General features: G+C 28.3%; 4 protein-coding genes across 5 annotated transcripts; 3 read left to right on the top strand and 1 right to left on the bottom strand.

Annotated features, from left to right (window-relative positions):
- Positions 1-214: 214 nt before the first annotated feature.
- On the bottom strand, positions 215-5,577 carry LOC124934335 (protein SDA1 homolog). Of its 2 annotated transcripts, none has more exons than XM_047474853.1 (16): positions 5,490-5,577; positions 5,000-5,395; positions 4,748-4,924; positions 4,537-4,661; positions 4,308-4,452; positions 3,807-3,956; positions 3,676-3,729; positions 3,115-3,210; positions 2,918-2,977; positions 2,702-2,776; positions 2,572-2,625; positions 2,100-2,201; positions 1,506-2,021; positions 1,293-1,424; positions 1,105-1,212; positions 215-615 (listed from the first exon to the last, which is right to left on the bottom strand). In XM_047474853.1, exons 2-16 carry the CDS (start codon positions 5,384-5,386, stop codon positions 463-465), a joined length of 2,334 nt encoding a protein of 777 aa, XP_047330809.1. In that variant the 5' UTR covers positions 5,387-5,395; positions 5,490-5,577; the 3' UTR covers positions 215-462. The 2 variants fall into 2 exon arrangements, with proteins under 2 accessions (XP_047330809.1, XP_047330810.1); XM_047474854.1 differs by having other exon boundaries at positions 5,000-5,392; positions 5,490-5,561.
- Positions 5,578-9,597: 4,020 nt separating this feature from the next.
- Positions 9,598-10,275, top strand: LOC124936672. Its single transcript, XM_047477188.1, has one exon. The coding sequence runs from the start codon at positions 9,736-9,738 to the stop codon at positions 10,132-10,134; it is 399 nt and encodes a 132-aa protein (XP_047333144.1). The 5' UTR covers positions 9,598-9,735; the 3' UTR covers positions 10,135-10,275.
- A 4,735-nt stretch (positions 10,276-15,010) lies between these two features.
- Positions 15,011-17,678, top strand: LOC124936234 (protein-tyrosine-phosphatase MKP1-like). Its single transcript, XM_047476715.1, has 2 exons — positions 15,011-17,277; positions 17,366-17,678. Exons 1-2 carry the CDS (start codon positions 15,397-15,399, stop codon positions 17,426-17,428), a joined length of 1,944 nt encoding a protein of 647 aa, XP_047332671.1. The 5' UTR covers positions 15,011-15,396; the 3' UTR covers positions 17,429-17,678.
- Positions 17,679-20,296: 2,618 nt separating this feature from the next.
- On the top strand, positions 20,297-22,848 carry LOC124936480 (GDSL esterase/lipase At3g26430). The gene is made up of 5 exons (XM_047476983.1): positions 20,297-20,590; positions 20,660-20,869; positions 20,954-21,123; positions 22,065-22,335; positions 22,406-22,848. The coding sequence occupies exons 1-5, from the start codon at positions 20,317-20,319 to the stop codon at positions 22,669-22,671; spliced, it is 1,191 nt and encodes a 396-aa protein (XP_047332939.1). The 5' UTR covers positions 20,297-20,316; the 3' UTR covers positions 22,672-22,848.
- The last annotated feature ends 129 nt before the right edge of the window (positions 22,849-22,977 follow it).

Below are 22,977 nucleotides of genomic sequence, written 5' to 3'. Positions count from 1 at the left end.
CCTCAAGTATGGGTTGGAACGCGGGAATGCTTATTATACTCTAGACATAATTCGAATTATATAAGACACAAATTAAATTTTAAACCTAAATGGAATAAAACTAAATAAAGTAAATAATATTCTTCAATATTTGCTAGTAATTATATTGATCAAGCTTACCTATAGCATTTGAGCAAGATGATACATAAAACAGCAGAATTGACATCTTCTAATAGAACATTAAATACTAAATAATTATATTTCTCATATAAAAATAAACATGGGTTCTTGTAATAAATATTAAAGAAATGTAAAATCAAACTAACCCAAAATTCTGAGTTTCATGTAAATTCAAAAAACATAATATAGTGTTTAAAATAGAAGAAGAAATAAAATAAAATCAGAGTAGTTTCCTGTCAAAACACAAACATGGTGCTTGATGATTTCCATGCTTTTCTGCCCCTAAACTGGGTGCATGGTGCTTTATGATTTCCATGCTTTTCTGCCCCTAAACTGGGTGCTTGCTCGCTTCTGTTTCTTCTTTTTCTCTTGGCGAGACTTTACTATTTTCGATCTTTTTGCCGCAAGTGGCATTTTCTTCTTGTGTTCCTTCTGTCGGTTACTAGAACCACCAACCTGCATCGCCATATTCAAAGTAAATCAAACAAGAACAAAGAACCAAAGAACAAAGACACTTTATGATATTATATGCAGGACAAAGAAACCACTAAGGGTTTAAGTTTTCCAATGACATGGTGGTATGGATATCAAACTCTCACCTTTGGTCTCAAAGGCCCGACTTTGTCACTTGAGCTAACCTAATGGGTTATAAATTTTCTAAATCTACGAGCTGTTTTGGTATACCATTTTTTATTATCATGCTGATCATTATCCAGAAAAGGAAAAAAAAATCTACATTTGTTATGATCTAGAAACACCAACAATTACATTTTATAATTTAGATTATGATCTAGAAAAATTACACAAAAAATTCACTTTCAATTTTGGTGATTTTAACAAAGATTGTGCCAAAATACAAGTTTCTAAATAGGCTTTCAAAATGTGATCATCCAAATATGACATAAAACGATGAACCAAATATCGATAGGGTAAAGACAAACTTACCTTTTTCTGTTTGGTAGCAGTACGAGACTGATATTTTGTTCTATCTTCCCTCCCTTCTCTAATTGAAGCCAGTCTTTCATCTTTTGTTTGCTTTCTCCTAATACCAGCCTAGAAAATTTTTGTATACAATAATAAATATCTCAAATTTATGTCTTGTAATGGAATTGCACAAGAAAATCACAACTCACTTCAAGTTTCCCAGGGTCAACTCTCCTCGTGCTAAGGTTATCAAAGTTTGGGCCATTTGAAGTTGACTTTCCATCAAAATCATCTTTCAACAATCCATGTTGCTTGAAAAGTGTTTTTGCCTCATTCTTCGCCTAAAATCACAAAACAAGAAAAGAAAGATTGGTTATATATAAAATATTTCTCAATTTGTTGTTCATTCGCTACAATGATACCTTTAGTTCCTTAATTCTTTTGAAATCCTCGTTAGAAAGAATGCCATCAGCGATTTCTTCTGTGGTGTTTGGTAGCCCAACTTTTGTCTCTTCTCTTGCTAATCGTTTCAAAGCCCGAAGACTTGACTCGGCAACATCTAACTGCCCATCAAAATCAGATAACTTCCTCTTTCGCGATTTAGGCTCACTGGCATTACTTCTCTCTTCACAGTCATCCATATCTTCATCACTACAATCTTCCATGCTTTCATCACTGTCTGCTTCACATTCATCCTCATCTGCTTCTTCATCATCACTAATACTATCAAAATCATCATCTTCCGCTTCAACATCATCCTCTTCTTCATCCAAATCCAATGGATTTTCGTCCTCATCATTGTCAGAGTTGTCCTGACCTTGTAGAAATTCAATACCATGGACATTACTAGAAGAATGTGCTTCACCAAATTCTTTTGGTCTTGCTTTTAGATCATTAGGTCGACCACGATCCTTCTTTATGAGAAGTGAAGGGCAGATCTGTAATAAATAGCGTCAGTTCTGATTTTTGTTTTTAGGGTCCAGAATATATAGATAAACAGGGCAATCTGAAAATACCTCTCTGAATAAAGAAATAAGTGAACGAGCAGCTGATGAAACAGACTTCTCATTGGACTTCTTATACAGTACAAGGTCTTGTAGCAACTCTTCAGTCATCAACTATTTGCAAACACCAACATAATAATTCAGAAGAAACTCAAAGGAAAATGTTAAAAAGGGAAAAAATATTTGATTGATCATATAAATGAATTAGAAAATAAAGAGACTAAGAATAGATGATGAAACTTCACTCAACAACTCTACTAGAGCTCGTTTGACATATCCCAAATAATTCATAATCACATCAAACATCAATTTGTCAATCCCCTCATTTATTATCAATTTAAGGTAATGGTAAATGAACCAAAATAATATGATTTTGAAACCACACATTAAACTTTATTTTTTTCCAAATAATCAAAGATCAAAAAAGCTCCTTCAAAATTCACAAAAACCAATCGCAGTCTAGGCAAGGGATTAGAAATCTTACCAAAGGAATACGGATGCAAATCTCCCTCACTACATTCAATCCAACGGTAATGGCCTAACAAAAGAAATGCAAAAAAAATAACTTTGTGCTCCAATAGGCCATCGTATCAATTACACAAAGAATACTGTACCTCAGTGCGGGATTTATCGTGTACAAATTGATTAACTAGTTGCTTAAACAAAGGTTCAACTGCATCTGGTGGCACCTATTGATTTTTTAAAACATTTATGTTATTAGTATATACCCATTTGAAATAAACGGTTCAGTAAAGGAATAAGATGTAAACTGATAAAATAACAAAACAATAATAATCTTCTATACTCTAATAGAGAAAAAGAAAGTGCACCATATCATGGCAGGCTTGAACAGCTGCAGCAAGTAAATTTGTGACATCCCGTTGGTGGGGCTGCAAAGACAAAAGGAGTCTTCTTTCTCAGCAAAACACAAAAGATGCGCATTATTTGTTATCAATGAAATTGTTGACCTTCTTAAAAAAACACAATGTGATGCAAGATTATCACAGAAATAGGATGAATAGCATACCTGGACATATTTTTGAAGGAAGGGATAAAAGTTAAGTAAAATCAAGCTGTGAAGCCCTATCGTTCTAGCAATTAACTTAAGCATCATCATCTTAACCTGTAGCATAAAAAAGACTCGCAGTTGTTAGTCAGTCAATGAAGATGTAAGAAATGTCATTAGTATATCTTTTTAATCATTGCAATTTTTTATAATAATTTAATCACTACAAATAAATACTTCCAAGAAGGCCATATAAGGATCTCATTCCTCTTTCCTTCATAGTTAAAATAAAAAAATGATTTGGACAACACAAGTTAAAAAAAACAAGAGAGAAGTGAATGAATTAATCATACAAAGACAATTGATGTTATAAATCTACCACCAGAACTTGATATTTTGAGCAACTTTAGCTTCTAGTGATAACAAATCAAATGAACACATAATATACAGAGAATATATTATTTTGCTTTAGTCAAGCCTCCACAACAGGATTTCTATGAAAAAAATCAATTAATTTATTACAAAAAAGAAAATCATTACATAATGACATTCATTTTCTATCAAAGCTGATATTATACACACCTCAAACCGCTCAGTACAAGCTTGAAGACGGGAAAAAAACTTTTCAACAAAGCCCTGCAAGAAGAAATTGGTTGGTTTATCGATTTTGAAGCACGTAATCTTGTGCAGACTGTAGCATAAGACTAACAAACCTGTGCATCTTTAAGATGGTAAAGTGGTGAATAGAAATCAGGTTTCCCATCATCAGTAGACTTGCGTTGTTGCTTCTTCAAGCTACGCTTGACACGTAATAGTTTGGCCTTCTTTTTCTTCTTGCTAGAGACTGTTCCTTTGTGAAAAGCCTAAAATCAAACACAACAGAACATTGCAAGAGAATATCTATAAGAAAAATATTGAGATTTTCAATGTTCACCTAATCCCAAATGCAACATTAACTAATCCCAGTTAGACAATGGCCCCATTTGAAAGCAATTTTTTTTATCTAAATCCAGATACGATTGAAAGCAAAATTTAGCCAAACACAGCTTCAAAATTTTATTAAATACAGAAAGATAAATTGTAAGTGTTTCCAAATGGGTTACCTAATATTACAAATATTTCGTAATATCTCGTAACACAATTACTTTGCAAAGAAATATCTCCAAATCAAAACAACAAAAAGGCATATTGATGATGCAACTATTGCCACAAACCTTATATAGGGCTTCTCTACTTAAAACAACTTCGTTTTTCTTAGCAGCCAACTCATCCTCACTATCTGCATCACTATCATCATCATCTTCATCATACTGAATCTTCTCATAGTCAAGAAGAAATGAAAGGGCAGCAATCATTATTCTGAAAGGGAAAATTTAAAGTGTTAGGAACACAAACAAAATCCAACAAAACAAAAAATGGACAATAGGACAAAGAAGAATTAACCTTGACGAGGGGTGAAAACACGCTAAGCAAATTGCATTGGCGGTTCTATCATCAAACCACACCTTTCTCTTGTGAAGTTCACAGAGAATGATGAGAGACCTCTTTGCTTTTAATTCATCCTCTTGCTATAAAATTGATAACATTACATTAAAGTTTTGAAGAACAAATTAATATGCAATATAATGATTCTGAAAAATATGAGTTATCCAACCTGCAGCATATTAAATATGATATTCTGTAATGCCCTGTTTTTAACATCATTCTTATGCTTCTGATTCATCTTCTTAATTCTACGAACTATATGTGTGGATGCCAACTTTCTCAATACCGTATCTCCTAATGTTTGAAGCTCCATAAATAAAGGAAGGTTCTCTCCAAGATCAACCATCTGTAAAGTTAACATGAAACAATAAAATTTACAATCAATAGAATCTACAGCTCTAGCTTTCTGAAATCTACTTACATTGCGATTGATAAGTTGTATCAAGGCTTTGGTAACAGTGCAGCGAAGCGATGAAGGCAGAGTAGGAGCAGATGATTGTAAAAAACTAGCGAGTTCCTTAGGGAACTGAGAAAGGTGCTTAGGGAAAAAAGGAGTAACATGAGCTAAGAACATGACTCGATCTGCTAGATTTTTTGAGATGGCAGGATCAGTTTTAATTCCAGTAAGGGAGGTGAAGTTCATTGAGGCTTGTTGTTGAAAGATATAAAGAGATGACTTGAATTGACCGTAGATGAGTTCAAGCTCTGTCACGTAACCTTCTGGATCACATTTCATCTTCGATTGAAGAGCAGGTAAACTTAGCTTCTCAGAGCCTCGACCGGAGGCGGATAGTACTTCTAACTCCATCTATTCCTGCTAATACAAAATCAATGAAAGAATGCAGACAGTAATCAGACGCGAACACAATAACAATCCGACGTGATTCACGAAGAGCTAGAGGTAGACTTACGAGTGCTTAGTTTCTCCCGATTCTCTCCCAGCAGGAAGAAGAAGATTGGCGGCGATTAGGGTTTCAGATAATAGATTAGGTTTTTTGAGTATTTATTTGTTTTACAAATTAAAAAAGGAATTGGAAAATGATATAACTTAAAATTTATTTTATTTTAAATTTAACAAAAATAAATTAATAAGTTAAAAATAACACGAATATTTTTTTTCTAATTAATTAGGAAATTCTAATAATATTATATTTGGTGAATTATTGGGATTTTAAAAGGAAAGTAATTGCAGAAAATATTTTAAATTAATGGATTAATTTGAAATTTAAGTTGATTTGAATTCTAAATTCACATTTGAATTAATTATTTTGGTGGTTTAGATTAACTGATTAAATTTGAATATGATGCTTAATTTTGAAAGTGTTCGAATATAGAGTTTTTGGTTAATTTGGATACATAGAGTAAATGGATATTTGGGTCGAATTCTGGGTTATTCGTTTATAAACTTAAAACGGTTAAAAATAAAATTAAAAAAGTTATAGTTATGTTTCGAATTTGCAACTTAACAAAAACAAATATAATTTTTAACCAACTAGGCTAATAACACTTTATATTTTAATTTTAACACCAAATTTATCAAATTTGATGAACGCAGAAAGTTATAAAAATATATTTCTATCATGGGATCTTCCTAGTTAATTAAAATTTTATTTTTATATTTTAGTTCTATTTTATTCACACCAAAAAAAAAAATCTATTATTTTGCCCCATTTAAATAATGTTATGGATTAAATTTATTGATCAATCATTTGTTTCTCTTGCACCATCAAATTTATATTGATCTTATTTTTAGTCAAATAAATAGTATTTATTATAAATAAATAAAATATTATTAAAAAATTTAAAATTTAACATTAATTTTTTCTTTTTCTAAAATATGTTATTTATAAATAAAAAAAAGATTAGAGTGAATGTAATAAATAGTAATTAAAAAATATATCAAACAATTAGATAAATAAAAACTGTATAATTAAATTATTCAACTATACACTCCTAATCCAAACCAAATTCAATCACATAATAAGCAATATAATGGTTAGGATTATAAATTTAATAAATTTAATTTGTAGTTAATATATTGATTTTATGAATTTGATCACCTCTAATAGCAAGGGAAAGTTACCATAAAGATTCAAACATTAGTTATTTTAGAAAACTAATATGTTTATTTGACTAAACTTTAACTAATGAAATGTGATATTTATTCTCTTACACCATAGTTTAATTATCTTAATTGTGTTTTCTAATAAGACAATATATTTAAATGATGTAGGAGAAGCAAGGATTTTTATTTTTACTTTCAAATCTATTAAGCTAGCAAGTAGAACTAGATTTGCATTGTTTGACTAATTTCATCTAAAACTAGTTTTGTTTTTTCTACCTTTTAATTATTAATGGACCAATTTATTATATATTGTTAGATCAGTTTCTCTTATCTTCTTTGTCAACATTTTATTTCTTGTATCGATTTGTTACAGTCGTTCGGATCAATTCTTAATGGATGACAATTAACCGGTCATATATATGTACATACATTCTATATTATTACTATGAAAAAAACAAACCGATAATTTATAAGTTTTATTTTATTGTTTATTAGTTAACCGATTCTAATGATTCCGACCATTTTTTAACGGTTAAATGGTTTGATTTTTTATTAAACTATTTTTCTAGATAATAATTTTATTATATATTTATATTAGTTATTTTTTAAAATATTAAATATATTATAATTAATATTAAATAGTTATATATATATATATATTATTTTTAAATTTTAACTTATAATTTGTATAGAATTATTTAAAAAATATATATATATAATTTATATAATTATCAATTTAAAAATTAAGATTCTTAAAATATATTATATTATTACAATAATTTAATATATTTATAAATATATCTATGAAATAATATAAAATGATAAAGAATATAAAAACTGCAAAAAAAATATTTTTTTAAAAAAAATATTTAATAAATTTAATATTTAATTTATATAATTGAATTATTGGTTCCTTAATTATTATATGTATAAATATATTTATATTATAACTTTTAAAATAAAAATAAAGTGAAAATTTGTACTAACCTAAATTAGTTAAATCAATTTAATTAGCCAAATTATCATTCCCAAAAATCTCAACAAGAAAAATATCATTATTTTCTTGAAGTCTATTTTAATCTTCTCATTAATCTTCTTTTAATCTTCTCATTAATCTTCTTATTAATCTTCTCATTAATCTTCTTTTTGATAAGTTTCTTGAATTTGAGATTTATAAAATCCATCTTCAACATTCTTTAAGTTGCTTTAGTAGATAAAGGTTTATATCTAATAAATTTTGTATGTTGCTAGTAAATTGATTTGAATTTTCATGCTAATTAATAGAATTTATCTTCTCACTAAAACCCATTTAAAAGCAAACTTTATAGACTAATTTATATCTGTCTCTATTGAAGCCCAACCAAAATAAATATTTATCTATCAAGTATATCTAACTTCTTTTTTTTAAATAATATATGACAATTTTTATAAGTCTATATTAACGTGAGTTATATACTGTAATTTTTTTATTCATATTTTTATCGAAAAAATTGATATAGAAAAAACAATAACATTATTTCGGTATAATTTATATTTACGGTATTAATAGATTTCTATTAAATTTCGTACTAAATTGGGTCTATTCTAAAAAAACAAATTAGTTCATATGCAATGTTTGGTATAGGGTATTAGTTATGTAGGTATAAATTGTAATGAGTATAAATTGTAATGAGATATTAAAATATATAAATTATATAGGTTATTAGTGTTTGGTTGAGAGTATAAAATAAGTATAAATTATATAAGTTTTATTATTTTATGTTTGGTTGGTGGTATAAAAAAGTAATAAAAACGTGTAAAAGACTATTATACCCCTATGTAAATAAAATATTTTTAATTATTATTTTAGGTGGTTGTATTATTATTTATATAAAAATTAATATATTTTTTATAATATAGTTTGTTTGAAAATAATAAAAAATAATATATAATTATTATATAAATATATTTTTTAAATAAATATTATTATTGTATTATAATTATTATAATTATAATTTTTATAATTATATAAATAATTATAAATAATTAATACTATAAAACACAATTATAAATTAAATAATAAAATATATTATTTTTATTGAAGATAAGTAAATAAAAGAAAAGGTAAAAAAATATGAAACAAATAAGATGAAAGTGAAAAAAAAAATGTGAGGGTAATAATGGAATAAAAAAATATTATAGGTTTGTAACAGGTGAATCCAGTTACAATTTTATACTTAGTTTAGGGTATAAATTATATCGATTAAATTACTGTAGTTACAAAAGTATACAACCAAACGGTTAATAAACTTTACTGTAATTATAATTATACTATATATACAGTGCTATACTGCTTACCAAACGAGGGCATATTGTACAATAAAATACATAACAATTACATGTATTAAATAATATTAAAATTTAATTATATTTTGAATTAATTTTTAAAAATTAAGTTTCTACAAATAAATTAACATCAAATAAAATAAAGTAAATTTATTAAGATTAGAGATAGAATCAACAAATTAAGAGTTAAGTCTCAAATTTATTTTAAAAAGAAAATAATTTTATTAAAATTTGGTTTATCACCATTTGATTAAAAAGTTCTAGATCAATCTAATTATTGATATTATTAGTTTAATCATATATAATTTCATTAATTATAATTTACTTATATTATATATATATATATAAATGTATATTTATTTATAAATATTTTTTTCATATATATCAAGATTATCAAGATTATGAATATCTTGATATACTAAAAATAAAGATAATTTTACCATTCTTATTATATATATTAAAAACATTATTTATTTTAATCAATATTTGGATGAGATTTTTCAAATATATTTTTAGTTATTTTACACTCGGTTGTTTCCAAAAAAACCAATTTTTTGAACCGGTTCAACTACTTTGCTGTCGAATTTGAATATTTAATAACCAAGCCGCCAAGGTTCCTTGCTTTCTCCGGTCCAGACCCTTTCATTCCACCCTACGAATCCTCTTGTTAGGGTTTCGTCTAGGGATTCCAGATCATTGTAAATTTCTGCAAATGTTCTTCCAATTTCTTCGCAACAGAGAATCACCGCAATCTATTACCTTCAATCATGCTTAAATCATCGAAATCTGCATTACATAACACGCTCTTCGTGCTCATTATCGGTATATGTTTATTTCCTTCTATCCGATCGGAAAACGATGACTCCATCATCATCCAGATGCCGATCGACAATGAATCTTCAGATGATATTTGCGCCGGTACGACAGCTACGCAATCGTCTTACCCTGTAAAATGTTTTACTACGGATCCGGTATGCGGTATCGACGGTGTGACCTATTGGTGCGGCTGTGCAGAAGCGAAGCACGCAGGTGTTCGTGTAAGGAAAAGAGGATTTTGTGACGTGGGAAATGGAGGTAATGGTTCTCTTTCTGGACAGGCTTTCTTGTTGTTGCATATTGTTTGGTTAATTGTTCTTGGATTCTCTGTTCTCTTTGGTCTGCTTTAATGGAGTTCTTTACTAATAAGTAACCAATTTGAGTTATATGTTCTTCAGATTGTATTGTTCTTTATACATATTTGATCTTTTTACTTATAGTTCATTGTACGGATACATGTTATTATCAATGAACTTTGATTCTTTCTTGTATATATTGATTGTGATGGAAAGATGGAACTGGAATTTCTGTGTTGTAGTAATTTAGAATGTTTAGGAAGTAGGTTTCTTACATATCAAATTGAGAATATTTGTTTTTTTAGAAGGTTGGTTCAGCTTTAGTCCCCATGGATTAAACATATATTCCTAAATATACGGAAACGTAATGCTTTCGAACTCAGGACCTTGTAGAGACGGTAAATATCAAACTCTCTTTGCAGATAGGCTTGAAGAAGGAATCAAATATGAGAATTTTATGCATACATAGTTTTAGTAAGAATAGAATATGTTTTTTCTACTTCTTCCAAAGTGCACGATAACCAAGTTCAATGTTAGCCAGATTAGTCAACATTTATATGTTTCGATCCAACAACATGATGTTATTTGTAAGAAGTAGTTTTGTTGGTTGCTTAACTGATCCCATTTTATTCATGAATTGGGTTGGATTGATATTTGTTTGGATAATGCAAAATCTTTCTATTAGATCAAATTTATTTATTCGATCTAATAAGTACCTTGTGTCAAAATTAAGAATATGTATTTTCTGAGTATGTATTTTCTGTACGAGGAAGATGACACTATTTTGAGACATTGGTGAGATTTTTTTGACTTTTTTACTTTATATTTGTGTAAAAAACTTTGAAAGATTTGGAATGTTGTTCATGTATTTTAAAAGTTACCCATTTAATGTGTTTTTGGTAAAATGTATTATCATCATCGGGTTAAACAAACTATAAGTATAAGAAAGGTTAGAGTTAAGTTTTGAAATTTATGTAGCTGAACTACAATGATAATATTATTAAACAAGTAAACAAAATCTCCATAGATTCTTTAGTTATATATACAAAATATTTTGGGTCATCCAATTATAATCAGGTAGCCATAATGTAGATCCACCCTTGAGTATAAGGTAGATCTGCCCTTGGGTATAGGCTTGGTTACAAATATTTGTCGTCGAGACCGATGATTTTAGGTAGATATTTCGAGTTAGATGAATCATTTTTGCCTTGACTCCTCGGATACATGAGATGTTATTTGGAGTTTGTAATGAACCAAATGTTTAATCAGTCTGAAGTTTGTCCTTTGTAAAATAAAATTATTTAATGAGATAATCTTAAAGTGTCTAGGGCGAGCTAGGATGGTCTCTTAACGTCTTATTTTTTCTTTTTTAGAAAGACTTGGGATCAAAATATCCCGATTAATCTTTTAGTTGAACCAAAGTTTATACTTATCATTTTTTTTCTTCTCTCTAATTAAATATGAACTTTGTTAAGAAATAAAATCATTCATTTTGAATTGAATATTTTGTATTTTTAAATAATTATATTTTATCTCTAAATTTGAGTTATTATACAATAAATGATAAAATACATCTAAAAAATGATTAAATATATTAAAATGTTAATTGAGTATAAAATTTTAAACTGTGGCTTTCAAATTATTATTAAATTGGTTTTTGTAAATCATAAACGAAAAAAGGAAAAAAATTAATACTATTATTATACATATATATTTTTCAAATATCTATTTTAGTGAAAGATTCAAAATCTTAAATATTAAAAAACAAATTCTATCAATTCTTAGCAAATTATTTAATTTTAAATTAACCATGTTGAGTTTAGTATTTATTTGTAATTCAGTTTAATTTGGACCAATTTTTTTATGGTTGGATCCTATCTTTGTAAAATATCAAGAAAAGGAAAAGTTTACTCAATAAGTGTATTTTCAAAATATTAGTGACTTGTTTGATCTTTGACTACATATTGAGGACCTATTTTAATATTATTTTTTTAATCAATTTTTTTTTTCCTAAGAACTTTTCATCATTCAATGTTATAATATTTTTGGATATCATAAGTCTACAGTCTACCACCACCCTTACCAACCAAAATAAGAAAATTAATAAATAGAAGACTATGAATATTTTTTAAGGGGCTATTCAATGGATGTGACCATTAAATGTATATACAATTTTTTCTAGCCTACTTTACTTGACTTTGATATAATTAAATTTGAATTTATTGAGCTTCATGTGAATTACTTAAAAATTAAAATATATATAAATAAAACATCATCTAATCATTTATTATTTGATTATTCAAATTATGAATCAAATGACTCTTACTTTATTTATAATAATTAATTTCATCTAAATAGTTCAAACTAAGTTCTTATTGTTTTTTTTAAATGATGAAATTTTATTTAATTAATTAAAAAAGAAAATAATAGTTATCTAATTATTGATTTATTTTAATTATCTAATTGTTGATTTATTAGTATTGATTTTTATGTAGGCTTTATTTGAGATGTGAATTATTTTAAATATTTTATATACTATCAAATTTAACTAGCACAATTTATTTATTATAATTAAGTCATACTTTAATTTAATGTATTTTAGTATAATAATAAAAAGATAACTTTAATTATCTATATAAATATAATTAATTTAGATAATTCAATAAAATATATAAATAATTGTATTTATTACATTGTTGATTTTATCAACTAAATTTAATAAGACAAACACCAATTTTCACTCACTCATGTTATACAAATATAATTATCTAAATTCAAAGTGGTGACACCTTTGTAATTCTTATTATCAATTTAAAATTAAATAGCATGCATTTAATTATTATTATTATATTATTATTGGTTTAACTAGTAGGAAGAGATGTCCTTGGTCAAACTTCAACTATCCTTAGTCTTATTTCTACTTGCTATTTACTATTATTATAAAATTTCCACACCATTTTCATATCATTTAAATATTGAGCTTACTTACAAAAATCTTATTATATTGATAAATCATCCCAAATTTTATATACTTGTTTTGATCAAATATATAATTAATCAATTTAGACCAATTCTCATATATAGACTATCACAATTAATATATAAATTAGACCATAACCTATCAATAATATAATACTCATATACTTTTCTTTTTCCCAAATAAAGTATTCATTTCCTTTTAAGGAAAATAGAATAGTTATATATTTGGGTAATTTCTAATTTAAGAACCAGTGTAAATATCAAGCATGTGGTCAATTAAACTCAATTTCATTCCTATTTAAGGAAAATAAAATAGTTATTCATTATATTTGAGTAATTTATAATCTAAGAACCAAGGTAAATATCAAACATTTGGTTTCAAGTAAAATTAAATAAAATAATAATTCAATTAAACTCAATTCAAGTAAAAGTAGTTAATTAAACTCAATTTAAATAAAAATAATATTTATTAAATTATAAAAGTATTTGTTTAATATATCAAAAGTTATGAATTTAATTTTTATTAATAACTTCTTAACTTGAAATAAATACATATAAGATCTTGTTAGTTTCAAATAAACTAAAGTTTATATAGAAGACTAAAGTTTTAAAGTTTATATTTAATAAAAATTGCATTAAGTGTTGTAATAAATATGTTTGACTATAATTTATTTTTTAAATGTAAAAATCTAGTGTAAGATCTTCCATAATAATGACCTCCATTTGAATTTTAAAAATTTTAAATAAAAATTGTATCCATGACTTTTAATTTCGATTAAGTACTCTTACCACTTTAATTAATTTAATAAAATTATAATATTTAAATTATTTAATAAATTATAATTTCCAATTATTTCGTATCATTTTTTATTATTTATTTGTAAAAAGCAATCTTTTGACACTTTTAGGCCTTTAACCTATTTTTGATAGTACATGAATTATTTAAAAATTATTAATTGAAGTTAATTTTGAAAAGATGAGTTATTTTGATAAAAAAAATTAAAAAAATTATATAATAATAAAATAAAAATATTTTGTGGCTAATAAACTAGATTCTTTTAATTAATAAATTAAATAATATATAAGTATAATTATTTTAAAAAAATCTTAATTTATAAGGTATGATATTTTCTAAAATATAGTTTCTTTTGGTTTGATTTATTTAAATAATTTAAATTCAAAAAATATTGTTTTAGTTCACAAATAGTAACAAATAAAAAATAAGAATTTTTTTTAAGAAATTATAAAAAATTTTAAGAAAAAAGATTATTATTATTTTTTTTTTGACAGAATTGATTTTCTTAAATTTCAGAAAACAACGTAATAGTATCATAATAATAGTATGATTCTCATTGAAAATTAGACGATTTATCTCTAACAGATACTCCACCAAAGAACAATTGAGATAATTTTTTAAACATAATGACTAAGAATGACATTAAAATAACAAATAAAAAATAAGAAAAAACTATTTAATAAATTATGTAAATTTTAAGAAAAAACAAGATGATTGTTTTTTTTGACAAACTCTACTGATTTTCTTAAAATTCAGAAAACAACATAATAATAATAATAATAATAATAATAATAATAATAATAATAATAATAATAATAATAATAATAATAATAGGATAATAATAATATATGATAATATGTTATTGAAAATTCTATAATTTCTCACTAACCAAATACTTCACCAAAAACAATTGAGATAATTTTAAATTTTTTAAAATCACTACTAATTAATATATTTAATTAAAGTATACATATTTAATAATTTTTATAATATAAAATAATAATTTAATCTTCCTATGACGTGGCAGTTTGACTGTTTCCATTTTTGGTCAAAAACTGCCAACCCAACAAGCATGCAGCTGTCTTCTTCTAATTGGTCTATTTCATCCCCCTCTCTCTCTCTCTCTCTCTCTTCTTCCCAAATGAGTTGAATCTTCTTCATCGATCTTCTTCCTTTGTTTCTTCTCTTATTATCCTCCTTCAAATCCTCTTAATATTCTAAAAAGACATTCAAATTCAAAGAACACGACCCATCTACTTCATCTGATTAAGTCTTCTTCAACAAAACCCCCTTTTTTTCATTTTCATTTTCTTTATCAGATTCATACCACCCACTTTCTTCTTCCTTCATATCATCATCATCATGTTGAAACCCTTATTCCACAATTTCCCATCTTTTACCCAGTCGTATTTGTATTTGATTTTGATTTTGATTTCTCCTCCTTCTCCTTCTCCTTCACCCCTTCTGAATTGGGTCAACTCTTTCTATTGATAAAAATCCCTTAATGGATCTTGATTTTGATTTCTAGACGAAATCATAATATGTTTACAGAAACAGAAGATGAGCACCGGCCAGCCGGTGCTAACCGGAAAGCCTATCTACGTTCTGTATCATGGACAGACCGGTCACCTAGAGCTCCTAATCCAAAACCTCAAAGAACCGGAAAGGGTCGGATGTGTTTACCATCTTTACCGCCGCTTTCGATTTCCCGACCAAACTGTGAAGACTGGCCGACGGCAGGTTCAGATGATCTGGGTATATGGCCTTTAGCACCAACTCCCGGCGGCCAAACTGTTACTAAAGGTATTTCAGATAATAAACAACTCGACCCACAACCATTGAGAGAGTTTCAATACAAAAGAGAGAAACTTGCTTTCTTTGATAAAGAATGTTCTAGAATTATGGATCATGTTTATTTAGGAAGTGATGCTGTTGCAAGGAATCGTGAAATTTTAAGACAGAATGGAATTACCCATGTTTTAAACTGCGTTGGTTTTGTTTGTCCTGAGTATTTCAAGACTGAACTTGTTTATAAAACTCTTTGGCTTCAAGATAGTCCATCTGAGGATATAACAAGTATACTTTACGATGTTTTTGATTACTTTGAAGATGTTAGGGAACAGAATGGTCGTGTTCTTGTTCATTGTTGTCAAGGAGTTTCGAGATCGACTTCTTTGGTTATAGCTTACCTAATGTTGAAAGAACGAAGGACATTTGAAGATGCATTTCAAATTGTTAAAGCAGCTAGAGGTGTAACGAATCCTAACATGGGTTTTGCTTGTCAACTTTTGTTATGTCAGAAACGAATTCTTGATTTCTTAGCAAGTCCGAAATCTATGACTGCTGTTTATAGAATGGCGCCACATTCGCCTTATGCCCCTCTTCATCTTGTTCCTAAGATGTTGATCAGCTCTGATGTTGCTGGACTTGATTCTCGAGGAGCGTTTCTGGTTCGTGTTCCTTCTGTTGTTTTTGTTTGGATTGGGAAACATTGTCCGGCTGTTATGTCGGATAATGCAAAGTTAGCTGCTTTTCAGGTTGTTAAGTATGAAATTGCCAAAGGACCTGTTTTTACAGTAAAAGAAGGAGAAGAGACTCCTGAGTTTTGGGATGCGATTGGTTATGAGAAAACTTTAAGCGATGGAAATGGAGACGCGGGTAAAAGAAAAGTAGAAGAATACAATAAAGATTTTGAGATCTTCCATCAGGCGGTTTCAGGAGGAATTTTGCCTCCTATTCCACTTTCTGGAACTGAAACTGAAACATGTCTTCCCTTTAGAGATAGCGGATGGGGAAGATTGAGAAGGAAATTTGCGAGTGGGATCATGAAAAAACTCCTAGCTTCGACTAAACTAGATTCTTGTGAAGTTGATGATCATCCTTCTGTATCACCCTCGACATCAGATTACTCAAGCTCGTTAACTTTCTCGCCTTCGTCATCAAACTGGTCTGATCTTTCGTACTTATCATCTCAATCTTCGCCTAGTGGAACCGATTGCCCTGTTTGCAAAGGGTTTTTGGAAACTAATATTTGCTTAGCTTGTAAAAAGAGTTATCGTCCTCCACTTATGATCTTACCTTCTGTCGATGAATTAACTTCTCATTCTCATCTACCAAGATTGTTGGTTAGGTCTAGATCGTTCTCTTTGGCTGAGGAGGGATACGATATGTTAGCGAACAATGATGAGATGGAATATGATATGGAGAAGGTAGTTTACAAATGGCCTAGTTTCGATAGAGTTGATATGGGTGGATTTGCATTGCTCGATTCGAGTTTAGTGTATTTGGCGATAGTTCCGAGTTGTAATACTTTGTTCATATGGGTTGGTAGTGAGTATTCAACCACAAATTTGAAGGATGATTGGGAGATGGTTGGTTACGAATTTCTCAATCGAAGGGGTTTCCCGAGCTCTCGCATAAAGGTACAATTGTAAATAATGTTTTCAAATAAACCCAAATTATATTGATTTAGTTAGTTATATTGATTGAGTTGTTTGGATTGAATATCAGATAATAAAAGAAGGTGAAGAAGATGCCGACGAAATGGAGGAATTTTTGAAGCATCTTTCTTAATGGATCTTATTATTTAAGAAAGAATACAATTGTCGACGAGTTGCAAATCGAAATCGGAATCTCAACGAAGAAGAAAGAAAGAGGTGCTATAGTTATAGCAGCTCTTCATTGTTTAGAATTGTAAACAGAGATGGTAAAATAGTTAAATCAGCACCCTAGATTACAATTCAATAATAATGAGAATGTAATTGTAACATATAAATACATACACATATATATAATATTGTGACAAATTTGATGTTTTTGTACATATTTGTTTTCAAAATATTTATGTATATGTGGTTGTAATAGTGTGGGGGTGATCAATAATTAATGTGAAGTTGTAATCATAATAATGATGATGTGATGAATGTTGAAAAACAAATCCATGAAAGTAAGATAGTGATTGTAGTCAACCCTTATTAAGTATATTTTTATTAAATATTGTTATGGAAATCTCATAAATAAGCTGTAACAATTATATTTATAGAGTTTCTCATCTTTATTTTGCATGTTTGGTATTTTATTCTTGAAATGATAAGCAATATTCTTAAAAGGATTTTCCAAAAATTAAGATAAAAATAAATAAAAATATCTAAACTTTTAATATTTTATATTTGAATTTGTTTAATAATATCTAAAAACTAATATATGAAAAATATATTAAAATTATTATATTCTTATATACTAATTAATAAACTCAATATATTAAATAAAAAATAATTAAAATAAATACTAATATATTTTATAACTTTATATTAAATTAAATTATTAAACTATAATTTGTTAACTTCATCTCTACTAGAAATAATAAGAATATATAAAAATTTGATAGTTAAATTAGTGACATTGAAATTTTAATAAATATTTAATTTGATTATAATTAAAAAAATAAATATGTTAATTTAGTAAAAACATTTAATTCAAAAATATTAAATATATCAAAAATATATTAAACGAGAAATTCGGTAGTTAAAACCTTTAATTCGTCGAAATTCGGTAGTAAAAAACTCTCAATTCGTTAAAATTTGATAGTTAAATTAGTGACATTGAAATTTTATTTATTTATTTATTCATTAATAACACGTAGATAATAAGTTAACGACATTTAAAACTATTATGACAAAATCTCGCTTGGTACAATTTTAACAATAAGTAACCCCACGTAGAAATATAAATCATTTGTCGGATATTATGGTTGTTCAGAGCATTCTCTAAAATGCGGGTCAATATCGGCAAGTCTAATATTTTCTTTTTGGATTATGTTTTCACTAGAAGGAAAGCATCTTCGACAAGTTTGACAGGCTTCAGCATTGGAACATTTCTGCCAACTTATATGGGTATGCTTTTAAAACTCTTGGGATTCGGTTATCTCTAAAATATAGAGGAAATTACTTATATGAAAGAGTAAGATGATTTCGAAAGGGGGTCAGTTGATCCTCATTAAGAGCGCATTGGTCTTCATGTCCACTTTTATGATGTTTTTGTTTCTTTTCCCAATAGTGTGGTCTTGAAGATGTAAAAAATTATGTGCAAATTTCTTTGGGTATCCTCTAAGTCCTATTTTTGTCATTTGGTGAGTTGGGATAAAGTGAAGAGATTCAAGGATTTAGGAGAATTAGAAATTTAGATTCATTTATTATCAAAATTGTGCAATAGATTCTCTTCGGAACATACAAGTATGAAAATGATTTGTCTGGATAGTTCACCAAAAGTAGCCCAGACCAAGTTGTTGTAGTGTTTGGAAAGACATCTCTACTATGTGGAAATCTTCTGTGGACATTGTAAATTCTCTGTAGTCGACGACTCATCGATCAAATTTTTGAACAATGTTCAGTGTAGTCTTGTCTTCTCATTCCAAACACTCGCTTCAATCTTGATATGTAGAAATGATTTGATCAAGGGAATGTTCGATCAACGTTCGAATAGTTTCGTGAGTAGAATAAGATACATGAGAAAATTTAATGATAGTGAGGCAACCTTACATGAAAGGATGTTGCTTTTAGTGAATCGCAAGGTGGTGATTATTTTTCCGTGTGATATCATACGTTGACAAGATATATATTCTTTTAAGGTTGGTTTGTTACACATTATTTATGTAGATTTCTCCATATGACTTCCTATTAGAGAAGTTGTGTGATTCTAAATTTTCTTTAAAATTTCATTTTTTGGATGAAGTGTAATGCATGTAGAGATCTTAAAGGATGATAAATGTATAAAAAATGGTGCATTATGATTAGTCGCTACATAATATATTACGAAAAGGTGAAGACGACATCTCACTTGTTTTTACATTACAATTGAGAGGCTACGATTTAGAGCATACTTTGAAACATGATTGACATTGAGTGAGTGATGTCTAAGTCAACCGTCGGTTGTTGAGATGTTTGAATAAAAATCATGAGCTCTATTGGATTGAGTCGATGTGTTTCTATCCCGTTATTTTGTGGCGACTATTTGACTCGAAAAAAATCTTAGGATTCAGTGATCACGATTCACGGTCGACCAATGCGTTTATTCCACACTGTTATTATTATGACGATAAAGATCTCTTTTAAAATACCGGTAGAGAAAGTCCGTTAACTCATTTATTTTCTTAAATATTTAACGTTAAATTTTATGTTATATTTGTTCGTATGTGAGCATTTTTTTTGCTATGCATAAACTAATATCATTTATATTCTATAACATTATTTATTTTAAATAATAAAAAAAAACTAAAATTTTAAATTTTAAAAGAAGCCCAATTTGAACTTTTAAAATATATATATAAAAAAAACAAATATTTTATTGCATCATAACTACCACAAAATGACACTCTTCCCACATTAAGTGGTTGTTCAATTTTTGGCATTTTGCCTCCTTAAATATTCTCTTCCTTCTTCTCACCCATCGTTCAATCTCTTTCAATGATTTCAAAAATGTCGTTAACAAATCCCAAATTATACTTCTTAACCCTAATTATCACATCAAATCTCGTCACATTCTCAGTAATCTTCTCTTCAGCATCCGCCGCAGTTAATACATGTGCATTCCCCGCCATATTCAACTTCGGCGACTCCAATTCCGATACCGGCGGTCTCTCTTCCGCCTTCGGACAAGCTCCATCTCCAAATGGAGAAACCTATTTCCACTCTCCATCCGGCCGTTACTCCGACGGTCGCCTCATCATCGATTTCATCGGTAATCATTTACAAAATCATCTGTTTAATTTTCTTCATAATAATGTTTTGATTTTGGTTTGAGATTCAGCTGAGAGGTTAGGGTTAGGTTATCTGAGTGCGTATCTAGATTCAGTTGGATCAAACTTCAGTCAAGGAGCGAATTTCGCTACGGCTGGATCGACAATTCGGCCGCAAAACACTACTATGTCTCAGAGTGGCTATAGTCCATTCTCCCTTAATTATCAAATCATTCAGTTTACTGATTTTCATCGTAGATCTCAGATAGTTCGTAAGCGAGGTAATTGGAAATGATTCAAGTAGCATAATCTATTATGGATTAGTCAGATTTATTTATATATGTAATAGCAGATTCATATTATAGGAGGAGTTTATAGAGAGTTGCTGCCGGAGGAGAAAGTGTTTTCCGGCGGTTTATACACATTTGACATTGGCCAGAATGACCTAACTGCAGGGTATAAGCTCAACTTGACCACTCAACAGGTGAAGGAATATGTTCCTGATCTCATTACCCAACTCACTCAAGCCATCAAGGTCAGTATGGATCTATCTACATAATTTTGATTCCTATCTAGACTATTTGATTCTTTGTAAACTTCTAATTGTCAAATTGGAGACTCCCACAATTGAAATTTCGAACCTCTTTTTTGAACGTAACAATTTGAGGCTTTCTATTATTAAAGTTATATAAAACGGAGTTTTGTCTTATCATTTTCAAATGTCGTTATTATGTATGTGTAATTTATAACTAAATAAATACAAAATTAATGTCACTAATTTAAATACCTACCGGATTGAAGATTTTGATTACCGATTATTTGAAATTCGGTAATCAAAACCCTCAATTAGCTAAAATTCGATAGTTAAATTAATGATATATAAATTATTTATAAATGTCATCTTAAATAATAAGTTAATGACTTTTGAAATGGTTAAGACATATACTCGATGAAGTGTAATTTTAATAATAATATGCCCATATGTTAAGATTTGGAAAAAGAATGTCCAAAATATCAATTCACCTTCCATATAGGGTGTCCATCTATCAATTATTTAAATGTTATAATAATGTTTAGGGGCCTAATCAGTAATCATGACTTAGCTAATATTAAATACTATTAAAATATTGAAAAAAACAATTACATATTCCCTTTAACAACTTAATACTATATTCCTAAATGTGAGTCATGTGACTAATGGTCTTTTTTATCTCAATCGTCCATCTGCATTTGTGGTCAAATATTAGCCAAGTTCCACTAACAAGAACAACCAAATTCTGATATATTATCAGTTGATTACATGTAATGAGATAGAAATTCTGTTGATTGGATTTTTATTTATTAATTATGAAATGGCTTTATATCAAAATAAACAAATAAAAATGACAAAAATTCATAGACTATTGTTATTATTGACATAATAATAAAAAAAAAACTCAATTCATCCCATACTCTGTATTTTTTGGGTTTCTAAAGATTGTATATGCGGAAGGAGGAAGATCATTTTGGGTACACAACACGGGTCCAGTTGGATGCTTACCATATGTAATGGACCGTTTTCCGATCACAGCAGCTGAGATCGACAAATCAGGATGCGCCACCCCTTTTAACGATGTCTCAAGTTATTTCAACCTTAGATTGAAGGAAGCTCTTGTCCGTTTAAGAAAAGAGCTTACTTTTGCTGCTATTACGTATGTTGATGTATATTCTGTCAAATATGCACTCATCAGTCGAGCCAGGGAGCTTGGTTAGTAATTTCCTTCTTTCTTCATCATCTTTATTGTTCATTCTTTCCTCTACTTACTTTTGAATTGCAGGATTTGAGGACCCTTTTCTGGCTTGTTGTGGGCATGGTGGGAAGTACAATTACAACAGATTGTTAAAGTGTGGAAGTAAGAAAATTGTGAATGGAACAGAGGTAATGGTAGCGAAATCTTGCAAAGATCCATCTGTTCGTATCAATTGGGATGGAACTCATTTCACCGAGGCAGCTAATAACTGGATATTTCATCAAATCGTTAATGGGTCATATTCTGACCCACCAATTCCACTTCAATTTGCTTGTTCAAGAATGGAAGTTTAAAGGATAAAACCATTCTCTCTCTGTGTAATATTAAAAGAAGCATTTTCTCCATATATATAATTGAAACTTTTCATTGTAAAATTTGAGTGATGTGGCAGAAAAAACTGGGCCATTGGATTCGTTAACCGGAAAGTATGGCGATTATTTAGCAAATCCATCATCCGAAATTTCACTTTTTTTTTTCTTCTTCTTCTTTTCATCTCTATCTCTATTATCAATTTTGTTGATGCTGGGTTTTACCTGGTAAAAGATTCTGGATCCATCAGGATCTTTCTCCAGCATAGGTCCTGTTTCCCACGTTTAAGC

Source organism: Impatiens glandulifera, chromosome 4 (genome assembly GCF_907164915.1).
Source record: "Impatiens glandulifera chromosome 4, dImpGla2.1, whole genome shotgun sequence".
NCBI classification, from domain to species: Eukaryota; Viridiplantae; Streptophyta; class Magnoliopsida; order Ericales; family Balsaminaceae; genus Impatiens; species Impatiens glandulifera.
This window is presented reverse-complemented; position numbering and strand designations above follow the sequence as displayed.